The sequence below is a fragment of the Enhydra lutris genome, unplaced genomic scaffold, assembly GCF_002288905.1.
Source record: "Enhydra lutris kenyoni isolate GAN:26980312 unplaced genomic scaffold, ASM228890v2 scaffoldscaffold31, whole genome shotgun sequence".
NCBI classification, from domain to species: domain Eukaryota; kingdom Metazoa; phylum Chordata; class Mammalia; order Carnivora; family Mustelidae; genus Enhydra; species Enhydra lutris.
Window position 1 is genome coordinate 11,568,525 of NW_019154115.1, and position 18,450 is coordinate 11,586,974.

Consider the following 18,450-nt stretch of genomic DNA (forward strand, 5'->3'; position numbering starts at 1 on the left):
AGTTTGCTGAGTCCCTCTCCTCACCTTCCATAGCCAAACTTTCAAGTTCTTCCAATTTTAAGATATAAAGAACTCTTGAATCCTTCCATTTCTCTCCATTGTCAAAGCCACCAGTCCTGGAATTCCATAATATCCCCCAATAGGTGCAGTCCTGGAATTCTGTAATCTCCCCCAATAGGTGCAGTCCTGGAATTCTGTAATATCCCCCAATAGGTCTACCAATGCTTGCTTTAGGCCCCCTTCAATCTCTGTTCCACCTCGCAGCCAGGATGATTTCTTTTTTTAACTCAAATTTGGTAGTGTCACGTTCTCGCTTGAACCACCGTGCAACTAATCATTGCTTTTAGCCGAATATGATTTATAGGTTCAGTATGCGTGGTCTGACTCCCACCCATGGCTCCGGGCTCATTTTGCACCAAGTTCCTTCTGGGCGTCCAGCAGTAGGTTTCTTTTGTTCTTGGACAAGCATCATACCGTTCCCACCTCCACTCCCCAAGGCCATTGTACGTGCACTTCCTTCCCCACTTTATACAGTTAAACCCTACACTTCCTTCTGATCTCAGCACGGACATGACCTCCCCGGAGAAGCCATCAGAGATATCTGTTGAGGTGAAATCCCCCTCTTTTATTTGCTCATAGAAATGTGTCTTCCATCTTTATAGCATACATCTCTGTTGCGATATCATATTCCTGCGTGTGTGATTTATTTCATTATACCTACTTCCCTCACTAGACTCCGAGTTCTGTAAAGGGCAAGAACAGTGTGTGCTTTGGTAAGTGCAGTGGTTGGCACATAAGCATGCCATAAATATTTGTTAGATGAGTGAACGAAGAGACCAAAGAACACCCTTGTGTGGTGTTCGTTGTCATCATAGCCATAAAGTCCTGTTCCTCTGGTCGGTCCACTGGGACTTGGGAATAGGGCAGTCATAAGTAATCCTTCTAGACAAAAGTATCCATGATAACTTAACCAAGAGTTAAAGCCGAAACGCTGCATTCTTGTCCTGGCTCTGCAATGGCATGCCCTCCGGCAAGCTCCAATTTCTTTAGGCCTCAACTCTATGTTTCACCTATAGATTGGGTATCTCCTCTGTACTTAGGCTCTCAATAGCTGTTTTCTCTAGATCTCTTCTCCCTTCCTGCCTGCCTGCCTCCTCAGCTGGAAATGACTGTAGGCCTCCTGCAAAGGGAGGGGAAGGCCTGAAACAGAACTGGCTTCTCTGTGGGAGGACTGGGAGGAAGCACAGAGCATGGGTACTAATTCCATGAAACTGGCTTGGTATTCAGAAACAACTGCTGGATTCTCTTTCTTCAGACAAACTAGTTTTGAGAAGCAAGGCTGGAAAGTTGACATGGCAGAATGCTAGTCCTAAACAGCCTGTTGTCTGCAAGGATGGTAATTCATCACACTTAAATGATATAACCTAGAAGCCTTGTTTCAGTGTGTTTAATCCCTTTCTTATTTAACTGGGGTGTCTCTCTGATCTTCAGGCTGTGTGGTTTCAAGTTTATCTTCTATGTATTTTGCTTAAATAGTTCATGGAAAACGAAGGGGAGCAACTTGGTTCTCAAACTGGAATCCTTCTTTAGAAGAAAGTCAACAAGTTGCTCTCTCCGTCATTCTGATTCTTGGATCCCGGTCTGTCCTCAGTAGATGAAACCCAGCTACAGTAATCAAGGAGGAGAGCCATCCTGTCCTAAAGTCTTGCAGTGTGAAACTTGCAGTGGTCTCTTTGTATGTTAATTTCTCCATCTCTAGAATGGATACAATTGTTTTTACCCCCGCTTAGGGAGGGATCATTAAATCACTGAAATGATATTGGAAGAAAACAAGAGTGACTTTATCTTGCAGAACACCACATCTGTATTTTCTCCATATCCTCCAACGCGCATGAAAAGTTCCTTCAGAAGAGAATGTTTACATGGGATGTATGTATACCTGATTTGATAATCCCAAACTACTCCCCAACCATCCACTTCTGAATAGGGGGAAAAAAAAATCAGAAGCCTGCAATTGTGTAACATGCAAATCTCTTCTGGACCAGAGCCCATCGCTGTGGTTTGGCAATACAACCAGCACAACATCTCTTTTCTCATCTCTTCAAAACAAAACAAAACAAAACAAAACAAAACAAAAACCAACAGAGAAAAAAAAATACCTTGAGAATAAAGGTAATGATTAATCTATCAGGCACAAAAAGAATCGTTTTGGGGATTTCAGATTCTAACTTGCTAAGTCAGATAAACAGCCGTGGACAGGGGATGACAATTTCACCAGAAGAGGATTAAGTCACGGGCTCTAATTGGGACAGCGTTTGCACAGTCAGAGAACCTCACCAGACATCTCCAGGAACCTGTGAGCAGTTGTCAAAACTTCCATTTTCACGTGCGAGTGAAGTAGGGACCAGAAGAAGTGGGTACTGGTGGTGAGAGTGATCCTTGGAGAAACCTCACGATGCAGCCTGGGAAGGGAAGAAAGGGGAAAAGCTTCAAGCAAAGGCTGGTCTTGAAGAGCAGCTTAGCTAAAGAAACCATCTCTGAGTTCTTGGGCACCTTCATAATGATCGTAAGTATTTCCTGGATTTTGACCCAATTATGCCTCTCCTTCTCCGCAGCCGGTGGCGGATGTTTTGTTTTCTTTAAGTTCGTCACGAGAGTCATCTTTTCCAGGAAAGAGCACGTTACTTCCAGGCTTTTGGGCTATTTACTGGCCACAGGTTAGGTTTCCATTTACTCATTTCGTTTATTCACAAGAGTTGGTGGGTGTGGGAGAAGGGGAGTCAACTACTTTCTTCATTTCAGAGATTTACTCAGACTCTGAGCTGGTTTTGATAGAAAGTCAGCCATTAGAAATTTTTCTCGTTGATTAACTGATGTATACCTTGTTTGTTTCCCACAAATATTGAGGTGACTCAGTCCCTTGAAATAAGGATCGGCAGTCAATAAATCTGAATGGCAAGAAACAACTCAGTAGTACAAATGCTTGGCAAAGGACTGTGTTGTCAGATCACTTGACTTTTAGTCAGAAATTTCCCTAGGTAGAAATACGTTTTCTGCAACCCTCCAGCTTTGGTTTCACGTGAATTTTCCCCCTCTGTTTACTTTAAGCCAATCCCTAAGGTCTTTAATGAGACAGATCTATATATAAAGGAAGGACTGGTTCTAAGAATCATTCAAGGATCTTGGCCAGGAAATTGTGCAGCTATTAACGGAAGACTGGACAGTCTACTAAAGTGGCATGGGCTCTAGGCTTCCGTCCTACTGCACATCATATTATTCTTTGGATGCTGAGTTTTTAGTTGGAGCCAGACCGTTTGTGAGCAAAAAATGAAATGTTCAATTATTCTCATATGCAACAGCTACCGACTTTAACTAGCTCTTTAACAAAAAAAAAAAAAAACCAAAAACAAAAAACGCTGCTCAAAGATTCCCTACTTCAGGTATTAATAATTTCATTTTTCTTAAAGTTATAGAGAGTTGTCCATAAATTTTGTACTTTAAAAGGTCTCTGGTAATGTACAGCATGGTGACTACAGTTAGTAACATTGTATTGTATATTTGAAAGTTCCTAAGAGGGGCTCCTGGGTGGCTCAGTCATTAAGCATCTGCCTTCAGCTCAGGTCATGATCCCAGAGTCCTGGGATTAAGCCCCGCATTGGGTTTTCTGCTCAACAGGAAGCCTGCTTCTCCCTCTCCTACTTGTTCTCAGAACAAGTGCTTTGCAGGGCATAATTCTGCACATTTTGGACTGCTAGGAATTTAGAATTTAGAATCCCCAGGTGCTAGTAGTGCTAGTAGGACAGCTCTGAGAGAGATGCTGCTTGCCCTTCTTAATTGATGGGGAAGCTGAGGCACGGGCCGATGCCATCTTGTGTCCTTTAAATCAGTGTGGAACCCAGGTGCCCTGCCGTAAACATGCACTTGCCCTTGGTTTCCACTGTGCATTCCTCCAAGAGGCATAGAATGCTCTCTCATATACATTCTTTCTTTTTTTAGTTCCAGTATCGTTAACATACAGTGTTATATTAGTTTCAGGTGCACCACACAGCGATTCAACTATTCTGTCTATTCCTCAGTGCTCATCACGACAAGTGTGCTCGTAGTCCCCATCACCTACTTCATCCATCCCCCCACCCGCCATCCTTCTGGTAACAACCATCAGTCTAGAGTTAAGAGTCTGTTTTTTGGTTTGTCTCTTTTTTTTTTTTCTTTGTCTGTTTTGTTTCTTAAATTCCGCATATGAGCAACATCATGTAGTGTTTGTCTTTCTCTGACTGACTTCGCCTAGCATTATAGTCTCTAGATCCATCCACGTTGTTGCAAATCTCATATAGATTCTAGTTTATTTTTATATTTATATCTTTCCTGGAAGGTGGGGTGGGGGGAGAAAGAGAGATCAACTCCATTTTGCCAGGTGGAGAAACAGGTACGACATAATTAAGAGGTTCCCCCAAGGTCACCCAGCTTATGAATGCAAGAGCTCGGCTTGATATTTGACGTTAGTTATTCCTGATGTGCCATTGCTTAGTGGGAATTAACTCCTTTCCTGGGAAAGCCCAAGAGAACCTTACTAATTTTATAGTGTAAAATACATTAGACAGTGAAGTCACCAAAAGATGATTATATGGAACAGACACAATCAGGGCAGGGAAACGTTATAGAAGACCTGTTAGCATAGAGTTTATGGGCCACTTCAGTACCTATGAACACATCCAAACCTCTTGTCACATGGGGGTTCTGAGGTGGTTCAGTTATATCTTCATGTCCCCCATGAACACATTGACCATGCATTACACTGTGTTCCTTCTAGTGCTTCTATTTCCTGGGTTCTCCTTGAGACTACCTGTGGCTCAGAGCAAAGGACCGACAGGCCGATGGTCATAAAGAGACACCGTAACTCCTCTTTCTTGCTTTCTGACTCAGCAGTCACTTGCCCTTCCTCTGATTCCTCCTTGCTTGGTCTGGCTCATTGCTTTGCAGAGACCTGCCCCACTCCAAGCCGGGATGTCCAGGATGAGGGTCTCACTGAGCTCGAGCTGTCAGTCTTCCCACAGCTGATAGGACAGAAGCCTCTGCTGTCAGCAGTGCCTGGCAGACTCTGGCCACAAATGGCATGTCTGTGGGAGCAGTGGGAGAATCTCTGTCCTCAGGCTCTCATGCACTGCCTTTGAAATGAAGTGGCGTCTGTCGTCCCACCTCTGTGTCTTTCAGATGAGGAAACGGAGACCCACATGCTCACAGAAATCTTTCAAGTGCTTTTCCCACCACAGGAGGACATCAGAGAGAACTTGACAGTCGGTCCCAGCTGATTCCTATGATTTACTTATGATTTATGTTTGGCTCTCAGCTTCTCAGCGATTTATACCTCTGTTGTGGGGTGGAGGACATTCTGTTACTTTAAGACAGTGCCCTCTTCTATGAACATGAGGAAGAGCTGAACATGGCAGGATCTGTGTGGATTCCTGCCCTGTGCCTTCAGCTGGCGTGAGGGTGTGAGAAGGCCCAGAGCAGGAGATGCCTTCCCTTCAAGTATGGCAATGTGATGAGGAAAAAAGACAAGGAAAGGGGCTAACATTTATTGAGCATACACTATACCCAGACACTCTTTAATTCTTTTTTTTTTTTAAAGATTTTATTAATTTATTTGACACAGAGAGAGAGAGAGAGATCACAGGAAGGCAGAGAAGGAGGGGGAAGCAGGCTCCCCGCTAAGCAGAGAGCCTGACGCGGAGCTCCATCCCAAGACCGCGATATCATGACGCGAGCCGAAGGCAGAGACTTAACCCACTGAGCCACCCGGGCGCCCCTTTTTCTTTTCTTTTAAAGATTTTATTTGACACTCTTTAATTCTGGAAAGATCCATGAGGTAAAGGAGTTGTTCTTATTTTACAGATGAGGAAATGAAGGCTTAGTACCATCAAGCCCCTTCCCACAGACAAGTGTGCGGTGGGGCAGGGATTAGAGTCAAATCCCGGCTTTTCCTTCACCGTGCTGGAATTATTCTCACATAGGCTTTTGAGCTTTTACTACTGTTGCCTGGAAGAATATATGCTACAGTTTTGGATGTTTTAAAAATGTACAAATGTGCATTCTTGAGTTAACAAAGTTTAAAGTGAGTCAACATCTCTTTCTTTCTGATCAACAGGAAAACTTTTCAAAATCCTGACCGTAATCAACCATTCCATCTCACGCGTCATTATTGCCTGACATTTTAATTCTACCCTCATTATTTTTATTATTGGTGTTTTTAATAGTGATCACTTACTTAAATTTGCTATCATTTATCGGTTTATTTGCTAATTATTCCTACATACATGCATCTCTTTTTAGGTGCAGTTTCCTTCTTTGTGCAGTAAGAAAGCTTTCTTTGGGAAATTTTGAGGAAGCGTGTGTGAGGGATAAACTTTCTCAGTCTTTGTCTGAGTTTGTCTTTATTCAGCTCTCAAGTTTCAATGATTGGCTGATAAATTTTAGGTTGATGACTGGTTTTGCTTGGCATTTTGCGGGTGTCATCCCAGTGTCTCTTGTTGCTGTTGACAAGTCTGTTGCTTGTCTAATTGTTGTTCTTCATCTGAATTCCTCTGATTACTACTAAGAGTTTCTTTATGTGGCGCGCACACACACACACACACACATACACACACAATACACATACACACACATAAATTTTCAGCCATAAAACAAGGATGAGATCTTGCCTTTTTTAACAACAGGGGCAGACCTAGAAGTTATTATGCTCAGTGAAATAAGTCAGACTGAGAAAGACAAATACCATATAATTTCACTCAAATGGGGAATCTAAAAAAACATAATGAGTGAATGAATAAATAAAAAGCAGAATCAGACCTATGAATACAGAGGACAAACTGATGGATGCCAGAGGGAAGGGCAGGGGACAGACAAAATGCATGAAGGGGAGAGGGAGATACAGGCTTCCAGTTATGGAATGAATAAGTCACGGGAACAAAAGGTACAGCATGTATATATATGGGAACATAGTCAATGGTACTGTAATAGTGTTGTTGGGCTGTGACACATGGAAGCCACCCTTGTGGTGAGAATAGCATAACCTATAGAAAAGCTGAATCACTACGTCATATACCTGAAACTAGTGTAACATTGCATGTCAGCTATACTGAAATTTTAAAAACAACAATAACAAAAAGAGTTTCTCTTTCTTTTCCCCTGAAATTTCACTACAATATGAGTAAGAGTTATTCACTACAATTAAACTAAGGTTTATTTGTAGTGCTCAGGATTCATCATTTATCAGAACTTAAAGATTCATAATTTTTACCAATTCTGGAAAATTCTCCACTGCATTACTTTGCCTTTCCCCAGTGTGTATTCTCCTTTTAGAACTTCTATTATGTATGCAAATATGCCCAACTCTCTCACTTTTTTTCTTTATGTCTTTAACCATTCTCTCATTTCTGTATCTCTTAATCTCTCCATGATGAATTTTATAATTTTATTTAATTTTATTTTTCCTCAGTGTTCCAAAATTCGTTGTTTATGCACCTCATTCATGTTTTCATTTCAAAGAAGTTCTGTTTGGTTCCTTTTAAAGATTGCTTTTCTTTTCTTCTGAGTTTGTTCCCTTTGTCTCTTTAACTCACTAAAGTCTAATGTATTTATGGTATTTTATGAATGTTCTGTCATCTCAAGTTTTGAGGGAGCTAATAATCCTCTTTATCTTATCTACTAACTCTCATGGACAAAGGATCATTTCCTTTAGTCTGTTGTAAATTTGTATTGGAAACTCTTCAGGAAGGTTTGTTCTTTTCTGTGGGAATTCTATATGGCCTGAGCTGTGGGGTCATTCTTCGATAGCGGTTTGCATTTGCTTCTGCTATGTTGCCCAGGTGTATCACCTACCAGATACGATTAGCGTGAAGTGGAAACCTAGAAAAGGAAGACTGATGTGCATACTCCGTTGAAGAGAACTTTCCCCCCAAAATGGCTCTCCACGCCCTTCCCCCAACGTGGGATGTGTGACCATGAATGATTAGAAAATCCCATGCTTTCTCCAAATGAAGCAGGTTCTTTTCAAGTCCTTAGAACCTGAGTCAGGATCAGCTGAAGGAGGACTTTCCTATAGACTTCCCCGATCAGCAGTGAACATGAAGGGCCAGACTAGCCCAGAAAATTTCAGAGTTCCAAAGGACTTGGGGAGAAAAGTCCATTCTGGGTCACTGATCTGAAGATTACAGATATACCTAAAGCCAAACACTTCTGCCAAACAGAACTCTGCTTTTGATCTCTGAGTTTGAATTTTGGCTCAGAAAACTTGCCGCTTTCATTGACTTTCTATGAGGAAGTACTTTTGTTTTCTACTTTCCAGAATGGGTTTGGCTGGTTTTGCTTTAGTGACAGAGCCCATTGCAACATGTTCCCATTACTTGACAAGAAAGGAGAACACAGACACGAGAGCAGAAGTTGCCTCCTCTTCACTCATCAGGCTTGTGACGAAGACACCTCATAGAGTAAGGGACCATGAGGGAGAGAATCCTCATAAAAGTGAGGTAACTGATAGAGCTAAACAAAATGCTGAAACAGCCCCAAAATGAAGGCTACTCTGGAAAACAGTATGGATATTCCTTGAAAAATTAAAAAATTAAAAATATCCATACTGTTTTCCAGAGTGGCTGCACTAGCTTCCATTCCCACCAACAGTGCACAAAGGTTCCTATTTCTCCACATCCTCACCAATACTTGTTATTTCTTGTGTTTTTGATTTTAGCCATTCTGAAAGGTGTAGGTGATATCTCATTGTAGTTTTGATTTTTACTTCCCTACTGATGAGTGATGTTGAGCATGTTTTCATGTGTCTGTTGGCCATCTGTATATCTTCTTTGGAGAAAAATTGAAATGACACAAAGAAGATTTGCATGGCACCTGCACAAATCCCTTTTTTTGAGGAGTATCTCATGGAACTGATGATCTGTGGAACATACTTTGGGAATTGCAGGGCCTGGAATGAATCTAAGAAACTAATCAGCCCCAGAATTCTTCTGTCTTCAGGGATCTTCCAGACTGAAAGTGACCCAAGGTGTACTTACCATTGTTAGACCACTCTGAGTAAAGGGAGAGCTGTCTTGAGCAACCCTCCAACCACATTCAGCATAATCAGACCATGATTATCTTAATATGAACACTCAGACCTTAATAAATAAATGCTTAATTAGTTCTTTATTCAGGCCCTGGCATCATGATCAGGTTCTCGTCCAAGCTAGCATTATTTGGATGAGTTGAGGGATGTGAATGCCTGATGTAGGTCAGACAAGGAGAGCATTGTTCTTTTTTTAGCTTGTGAGAAATAATGGTGTTTAATCACCTTATATTTCTGAGGCCCAATTTTGTTCTTGGTACTCTTTTCTACTCAGAGAGCTCTGAGGTTGGCCATCTGCCCATTCACCTGGTTCTCAAGTCTCAGATTCCTCAGTTTTTATGAGCCTGCCCTAATATCATCTCTTCTCAAGTACAGCTGGTTCTCGAGTGGTGATTGATCTTATCCTGATATTATCAGGCTACATGCCACCAAATGATTTTTAACCAGAATGTCCATGTTTCAGTCTTGGGTTTTTTCTTTCTTTCTTTCTTTCTTTCTTTCTTTCTTTCTTTTTTTGTGTGTGACTATTTTGTTATGACTAAGAAAATTTTATTTTCCAATTGGAAAACTAACTGACTGAAAAGCTGCACATAAATATACATTCGGGGAATAAGCAGACCCACAGAAACAGTAGCAATTGTCAGAAGAGGAACACAGAACCAGGAATCCGAAAACCTGGCTCTGGGTTCAGATTCTGCCACTTACTAGCCGTATGAATTCTGTCAAATTGTCCAGTCTTCCACTTTTTAAGTCTTTATTTTCATTCCAGTTAGTTAACATACAGGGCAATATGAGTTCCAGGTGTATAATATAGTGAATCAACACGTCCATGCAATACTAGGTGTTCATCACGAACGCACGCCTTAATCCCCCTTACCTATGTCACCCATGCCCCCGCCCCCACCACACCACCTCGCCGCTGGGGACCATCAGTTTGTTCTCTAGAGTCGAGTCTGTTTCTGGGTTGTCTCTTTACTGTCTTCCACTTTTGAAATTCAGGTTAAATGTCGGCAGGTAATGTGCTTGACAGTGCGGTATACGTGCTATAAAGATGTGTTTATTCCCCTATCCAGTGCTCAGAATTATGTGTAGTCACACCTGGGCCCCACCGCTGACTACCCATGTGAGGGTGGGAAATTCTCTTAACCCATCTAAAAACTTCATTCCCTTATTTGCGAAATGGAGGAAGTAAGAGGACCTGACTCACATGGTTGTTGTGAGGACCAATGGGCTAATGAATGGAAAGTGCTTAGCTCATAAAAAACACGCAATAAACATTAGTTTTTGTTGTGACTATGATCCTTCTGTGTTTCAATGGATATAGTCACATAAACTGAGAAGATCTATGACAGGCAGGGTGTGGGACTTCTGGTAACATATACATACAGCATGGGCTGGAGGACCAAGGTTTGCAGAGAATATACTGGCAGATGGGCATTTGTTCTCCTTCCTCTCCAGTTACCAAAAAAAAAAAAAAAAAGTTAGGAGGTGGGGAACCGCTGGCAAAGCCCTAAAGTGACTCCTGCCTCAAGAATGGGCACCAGAGGGCGCCTCGGTGGCTCAGTGGGTTAAGCCTCTGCCTTAGGCTCAGGTCATGATCCCAGGGTCCTGGGATCGAGGTCCGCATTGGGCTCTCTGCTCAGCGGGGAGCCTGCTTCCTCCTCTCTCTCTCTCTCTCTCTCTGCCTGCCTCTCTGCCTACGTGTGATCTCTCTCGGTCAAATAAATAAATAAAATCTTAAAAAAAAAATGGGCACCGGGTTTTTGGTCTCCCTATCATAGCTATTTTAGATAAAGTCATGCCCGCAGTCAGTCCTTTATTTGAAGGTCCCCACAGATTCTCCCTCCAGGAACTAAGCCACTAAGAGGCTGTGCTACCTCTCATCCCAGAGATGTTATCATCATGCCATCTGTGGGACCAAAAATTCACTGGCACTAGAAGCTCAATGGGTTTCTCCTCCCAGGACTTTGGATGGGGGTGAGTAGCCCCAAAGCTTATTGAGATGAGGCAGGTCACATATATGAGTGAAGGGGACATGGTGGGTTTAAGGAGGAAAGGGACCATGTATGTCCTCTCTTGGGACACTTCTGCCTCCCAGGCTCTCTCCACTGTGGCCAACTAGGAAAGGGGTGGGTTTTTATCAGATTTTCAAGTTTTCAAAAATGGCCAGAAATCAAAAGTTCTATGGAATTTTTCCCTTTTTATTACTCTATTTATCTTTATTATTTCTATTTATAGTTATTAATTATTTTATTATTTATTTATTTATTTTATTATTTATCCTTATTTATCTCTTTTTATTACAGTATTACTGGCAACAATTCCTAAAATTGAAAAAGAAAAAAAAAAAGGCACCACCACGTAGGCCAAACAAACAGATCTCTGCGTCAATCCCACTCACAGGCTGTCTTCAGCCTTGGACCACCAGTTTGTGACTCCGCTGCAAAATGTCCTTAACCAATTTCTACAAAGACAAAATATTCTCACCAGAAAAGGGCAAATGGAGAGACTGTGAGGGTCTCAGCCTTCTGTTCAATATCATCTGTTTATAAGAGGCCTGGCTATGAGAAACCTAATTCCTGCACATGAGATTGTTGGCCTTTCTTTTCCTGTCCTAACACCTGGCAAAACTGATTGAGGCAATCGTGTGAAAACCATTTTTTAAAAGATATTATTTATTTATTTGAGAGAGAGAGAGAGAGAGAGAGAGAGCACAAGCAGGGAGAGGGGCAGAGGGAGAAGCAGGCTCCCACTGAGCAGGGAGCCCGACCACCTGAGCCGAAGGCAAACACTTAACTGACTGAGCCACCCCGTCACCACGTGAAAACCACTTTTTTTTTCCAGGCAATACCAGAAGAGAAATCTTGATCTTATGTAATTCTAATCAGGTTTCTCATGAGGCCAATCTGTCATGTGCATATATTAATATATCTCAGATTTAACAGTATTATGTCCGATGATTCAATAATTTGGGGTATTAATCAAATGATTCAAGAATTTGGGGAGACTTAAATGTCAAAATAACCATCCCCTAGGTCCCCTCCCCTCTTGCTCTGTGAATGCTGGGCCCAACAGGTCTAGCTCAGAGGGCAGACCCTGCAGCTGATCAGTTAGGAGGCACGTTTGACTGCATGGAACATTCGTTCTTTCAGAACGTTTAGGGATGAATCAGGGATAAGTAATTGCTATAAAACTAAGTAAACAAAAAGTAAGGCAATGAATACAAAATGGTATAATGAGGGAAATAAAATCCTAATACGGTACATGTTCTAGCTGTGAACTACATCTGTATAACCATAATGATGGCAAATACAAAATACTGATTTGACAAAAAACTGATACAACTAAGTTGAGAAGAGAGGGATGGGATGTATGGTTGTCTAGAAAACATAATAAAATTTCAGAAATGGGAAGTCAGTAGATGACTTCTAAAATGTTGAAAATCATAATTAGCAATAGAAATGTGTTGTATAGAAATATCAAAGTTAAAGAGAAAGAAAGAAACTAAAAACTTTAAAGCATTTCTTCTGAGCCGTGGAGAAGGGAAACAGAAATGCAAGTTTCAGAAGGCTGGGATAGACAACTGCTGACTTTCTTACATGTCACGGAGTAGCACCTGATTTTTTAGAATTATGTGCACATATTCCTTTAGTAAGAATTAAATTACATTTTTAGAAGAAAAAAAAAACCATCTCCTACTTAATAAGGCAACATTACAAAACCACATCTTCATGTACACTTTCCCTAGGCGTAAATACTTAAGGCATTTTTTTAATAACAAGACTACAATTTTAAATAACAGTACCATCCTTCATCCATACTTTTCTTACCAGTTCTCAGCTATCTTACCTTTCCTACCAGTCTGTGAGCTCCTAGAGGACCTGTGTCTGGTTGGCTGGTTGGTTGGTTTGTTTGGCCTCCCTGCTACCACCAGGCATCATGCATGGCACTGAGAATTTTCGAATGCACCTATATGTGGAGGAAGAAATGAAGAGAGGAAGGAATGGCTGAACGAATGCCAAATTCCAGTTAGGACTACTTGCAGAATCGAGGATCTTAATTTCCTCCAATTTCGCTTTTTGAAAGACAGACTTATAAAGCATAATCTGGACAAACTGCCTATTTGGCTCAGGAACGGTTGAGGGCAGTCTAGTTTAAGTGAAGAAACACAACCTTTGGACCCAAATGTTAATTTTAGGTTACAAAAGATCTTTTCACTAGCCACCTGTCCTCCGGCAAATTATTTAATCTCTTTGTCCCAAGGTTTCTTTGGATGAAAACAGTAGAGTTTTCCTCCCCCTCAGATTAGGATGGGGACTAAAAGAGTATTTGTAATGTGTGCGTGGGTAAACAAATCAGTTTCTTTAAACACAAAAGAAAGCAGTTTATTTAAAACACAAATGTTGCCCCAGGTATACTCTTTTAACGTTGACTTCGGTCTGGTGAACATTTAGTTAAATGACAAATTTTCTACTGTAGGATAGTTTTTATTTAAAATATATTGCTTACCTATTTCCAAGAAGACAGGCAGCAACATACAAGGTCAACAGCCGTACATGAGTCACATTCTTGGGTCCCACTGTTGCCGCCCACGTGACTCACAGCAACCATGCCCCAGACTGGCACTACAGGATTAAAGGATACTAATTTCCTAGAAAAGTTTTCAGGAGAATGGTAATAAATAAATACTAGCCAGGTGAGGTTGGAAGCTACTGGGCCATTTTGTTATCAGTGGCCACTTGGTTCAATTCTTTGGCTCTTTCTTTTTTTTCTTTTTAAAGATTTTATTTATTTATTTGACACAGAGAGAGAGATCACAAGTAGGCAGAGAGGCAGGCAGAGAGAGAGGAGGAAGCAGGCTCCCCGCCAAGCAGAGAGCCCGATGTGGGGCTCAATCCCAGGACCCTGAGATCATGACCTGAGCCGAAGGCAGAGGCTTAACCCACTGAGCCACCCAGGTGCCCCACTTCTTTGGCTCTTAAAGGGGCAGGTTGGAGTGGAGGAAGTGCTTGGCTTCTCAAGTCTTGGTGTTGAGAACAGATATGAGTGCTATTAAGTCTGGAGAGGCCGGCTAGCGCCATGAGAACTGTCTGTGGCTCGTGGGTGTGGTTCATCTGTGCACAAAGGCCCGCCCCACCATTATCTCAGCCCACTCACTTCCGTGCCGGCCAGTTTGGCCAGCATTAGGGGCATGAGCGTGCCTGCTGGCTGCTGACCACAAAGTTGGGAGACACGTCAAGAAAAGGAGCGAGCCACAGAGAACAAGAGAAAGCGAAAAGGTTTTGATGGGCTTTCTGGTCTAGTATTCTCCTGGTGAGCGCTTAGTCATCTAGGAGAAGCTGTACGTGCGGGCAGGACCTAGAAAGCAAGCCAATGGTACTCAGTGAAAATTGGTTTTGTGTAAACCGAAAAGCTGCTCTTAATCACTGGCCTGTCTCATCGCCCTCTGAGAAAGGAGGCAAATGGGGCTGAAGAGGAGGTCTCCCTAGGTCACTGGAGGCTTTGGTGAAACAGCCCAAGTGTTGGGTATTTTTCGGAACCAGAGGGACCACGTGTTATCACCAGAAAAGCAACTTGTCCTAGCACAGAAACCCAGGACTACAAGAAGATTCCCCAATGAGCTTCATGCTCAGTCTGTTTTCCTCAGACTGACGCATCTGGTTTACAGTGACGGTGGGGTAGATGGGTACTGGATGGCTATTTGGCTCTCCAGATCCTTCGGCACTCCCGGCCAGCCCTTCACCTGCGGTGTGCAGCTGGGAAAGCTGGTGCCCCAACTCCGCCTTCCCTGGGACCTCACTGGTCTCCGGATGTGGCCATGCATTCTTGGGGGTGTTGGTTTCTACCAGTGACCTTTCACTCCATCCATTGTGCAATGGTTAAAAGCGCAGGCCTCTGAATAAGACAGACCTGGGATCTAACCCAGGTTCTGTCTCCTGTGTTTTTATTATGCAAACCTGGAGAACTTGCTTGGCCTCTCCTGGCCTCCATTTGCTCATCCATTAAGTGGAGATAGTAATCCTGTCCTCCTCTCCCAGGGTGAGCAGATGTTGGCAGGGATGAAGTGGTACAGGTACCTGGGTCTGGGCACAGAGAGTGTACCTGGTGTTTGTACTTCTTTGCTCATACTGCCCTAAACAGATGAGGACAGACACTAAACATTTCACGCGGCCTTAGCTCCAAAGTCCATGACAATACCGGCCCAGAAGCCCTTTCAACTGTTCTCTCAGTATCCATTAGTTCTGAAAGCTCTGAACTACAGAAGGTAGATACAAGACATGTTACCCTTTCCTTCTTTGGACAATGTTTGATGAGAACAGAGAATCGCAGGCCCCCTGCAATAATCAAAGGGTCCCCTGGTGATCTCTGGCCTCACATTGCATGCACCTGCAAACATTTTCTAAAGAATCCTTGGCCTTTATTAACTACTGCTTTCCCGAAAGGGCTCAGTTTGTGCATAATGACTGAACAGACACTTGTTCAGTGTCTGTTATACACTGTATCCGTGTTAGGAACATCTTATTTGTACTTTTTTTTTTAAGATTTTATTTATTTATTCAACAGAGAGCGAAAACACGAACGGGGAGCAGCAGATGGAGAGGGAGAAGCAGGCGCTCCCAGCTGAGCAGGCAGCCCAACATGGGGCTCGATCCCAGGAACCTGGGATCATGACTTGAGCCAAAGGCAGACATTCAACTGATTGAGCCACCCAGGCGCTCCTTAGTTTGGACTTCAAACAAGGTACTAGATAGGCAAGAGATTTGAGAACGGTCAAATGAAATAAAATCTGTGTAGTTATGATATGTTTGTGATAATCACTTTACCTCTTTAGGCTTTACATTGTGTCCAGTAATCAGCTTGTCATAGGGGTCATGGCTCCACTGGGAAACTTCCCAGCAGCCCAGCTGAGATTTCCTAGAAATTACACCTACCACTTCTCACAACCTATCCCCTGTTTCTAGTGAAAAGACATTTACAGGGGTGCCTCGGTGGCTCAGTGGATTAAGCCTCTGCCTTTGGCTCAGGTCATGATCCCAGGGTCCTGGGATCGAGCCCCACATAGGGCTCTCTGCTCAGCAGGGTGTCTGCTTCCTCCTCTCTCTCTGCCTGCCTCTCTGCCTACTTGTGATCTCTGTCTGTCAAATAAATAAATAAAATCTTTTTTTAAAAAAAAGGCATTTACATAGGGACCCCCCGCCCCCAGCTTATGTTTAGATATTTTAGTATGCTCCATCAGATATTGTTTGAGCATGGCATCTGGAGACGCATGAGCTGCTGTGGTGGACATCACAGTCTTGTTGGGGTGGCCTGAGGCGAGGTGGACTGTCACAAAATGCCATTGTAAAGACATAGTAGATGAAGCAGAGGAGTCCTCTGAGGGCTTGAGCTGTCAAAGGAAAGCCCCACAGAAAAGACAAGATTTTAGCTCAGTGTCAAGAGTACATGGAGTTCGGTTGTGGAAAAGGACAGACAGAGAAGGGACATTCTGCCAGAAAGGAGAGCATGAGCCAGTGTGCAGGGTGGGAATGAGTGTCATGAGCTCAAAGGACTTGCAGCAACAGGGATGCCAGCCTGGCTGATGCAGATTTATGCTGGAGAATACTGGGCATGAAGTGGATGGGGTCGAAAGGCAAGACCCTGGAGAGCCCTGAGTACCAGGGGAGTGTTGTGCTGCCATTTCCCACCTAACAGGGGGTGTGGGGGGGTGCTAAGTCATGCTCCATCCGGCAGGGTCACTGAGTGGGGAGACACTGGGGGTAGGGAGGCTGGTTGGGGGCTGCAGAAGAAGCCTCCAAAGATTTGGGAATGACTGACTATAGGTGGCCAAGGGAGAGAAGAGGAAGGAATACCAAATGATTCCAGAATGTTTGGCCTGCGTGATTGAGAATGACTAGCCACCAGTCGGCCTTTTGTAGGAATTCTGCCTTTCAAATGTCCTTCTTGCTTTCCCACTGAAATTCTTTCTCCCGTTCCTGCCATGTTCAGCACCTGAGGAGAGTGACAGTATTTACCCTCTCCTCTTTTCTAGTGTGGCTTTCCCACCCAAAGCACTAAAATCTCGCCAACTACAAAGGGACCCAGAGGAATCACAAGTAAGCAAAACAACACGAAGCTCTTGTCAGCTTCCCACTTCCCCTCTTCTGCACATTTTGATCCTGTGACTAGGAATGAAACAGCAACTATTTCTAGCACCTGTCACAGATGTGGTTTTCTCCCTATTCTTATCGCCAGTCAGTGAGTCAGCGGTTAAGTTCACGGGTCCCTTTGTTTTAACTTATTCACCCTGTATTGGGGGTTTCCTTTTGAGTTTATCCTAAGAGCAACAACATTCTGCACTTTCCATTGCCCTTTGTGGTTTAAAAAGTGCTTTCATTATTGTTCTCCGTTTGAACCTTTACCAAACTATCCTACGAAACAAGCCTGGCTGGTATCATTATTATGCTTTAATCGATGATCAAGCTGACACTGAGAAGTGTCATTTACACAGACACACTGTCATACCTGGAAATAGCCCCGGAATCTGGTTATTTAGTTCCCTTCAATATACTAGGTGCTGTGCAGAGACAAAGATGTTTCATACGGGATCTTGAGTACTTGATAAAATTGGGAAAACCGGGCATAGATCCTTAAGCAGTTAAAGTACATCCTGTGCATGAGTGTCCCACTAGATGGCAACAGAAGCAATGAGCAGAAGGTACAGGCTGACTTACCCAGTCCTAATGCAATGCACAAATACAGGAGGATTGTGTCCATGTCTGGGCTCTGTGTTTTATTTTGTTTTGTTTTTTAAGATTTTATTTGACAGAGAGAGATCACAAGTAGGCAGAGAGGCAGGCAGAGAAAGAGAGTGAAGCAGGCTCCCCGCCGAGCAGAGAGCCCGATGCGGGGCCTGAGCCCAGGACCCTGAGATCATGACCTGAGCCCAAAGGCAGAGGCTTAACCCACTGAGCCACCCAGGCGCCCCTGGGCTCTGTGTTTTAAGAGAGACGCTGACAACCCAGAGCTTGACCGGGTGAAACTCACCAGGAATCAAAGATGAAGGGAGAGGCGTCCAGGAAAGTGAACTCCCTCCAGTTAATGGAAGACCTGGAGTGTGGAAGAAGTTTATGATTTATGGTCCCGAGAGTGAGCCAAGAGCTAACAGAGAGAAATTACAGGAGAGAAGACTCCAACTTCCTGTAAGGAAAGACTCCCTAGCTACTGGAACAATAAAAAATATCTAGAACTAGCTGCCTGATGTGGTAATAAGCTCCCCGTGTCTCACAGTAATCCAACACAGACCAGATGAATGCCAGTTTAGGATGTCGTAGGGAAAATGCCTGTGTCTATCAGATCCA

At 43.2% G+C, this 18,450-nt stretch overlaps 1 protein-coding gene across 1 annotated transcript in view; it reads left to right on the forward strand.

The window, feature by feature from the left end:
• The first annotated feature begins 2,143 nt into the window (after positions 1–2,143).
• The window catches only part of LOC111153310 (aquaporin 9), a 38,272-nt gene continuing 21,965 nt past the window's right edge, over positions 2,144–18,450 (forward strand). The window contains exon 1 of the mRNA XM_022512255.1: positions 2,144–2,566. Within this exon, the coding sequence (XP_022367963.1) occupies positions 2,456–2,566 (111 nt within the window). The 5' untranslated portion in view covers positions 2,144–2,455. The remainder of the gene's footprint in view (positions 2,567–18,450) is intronic.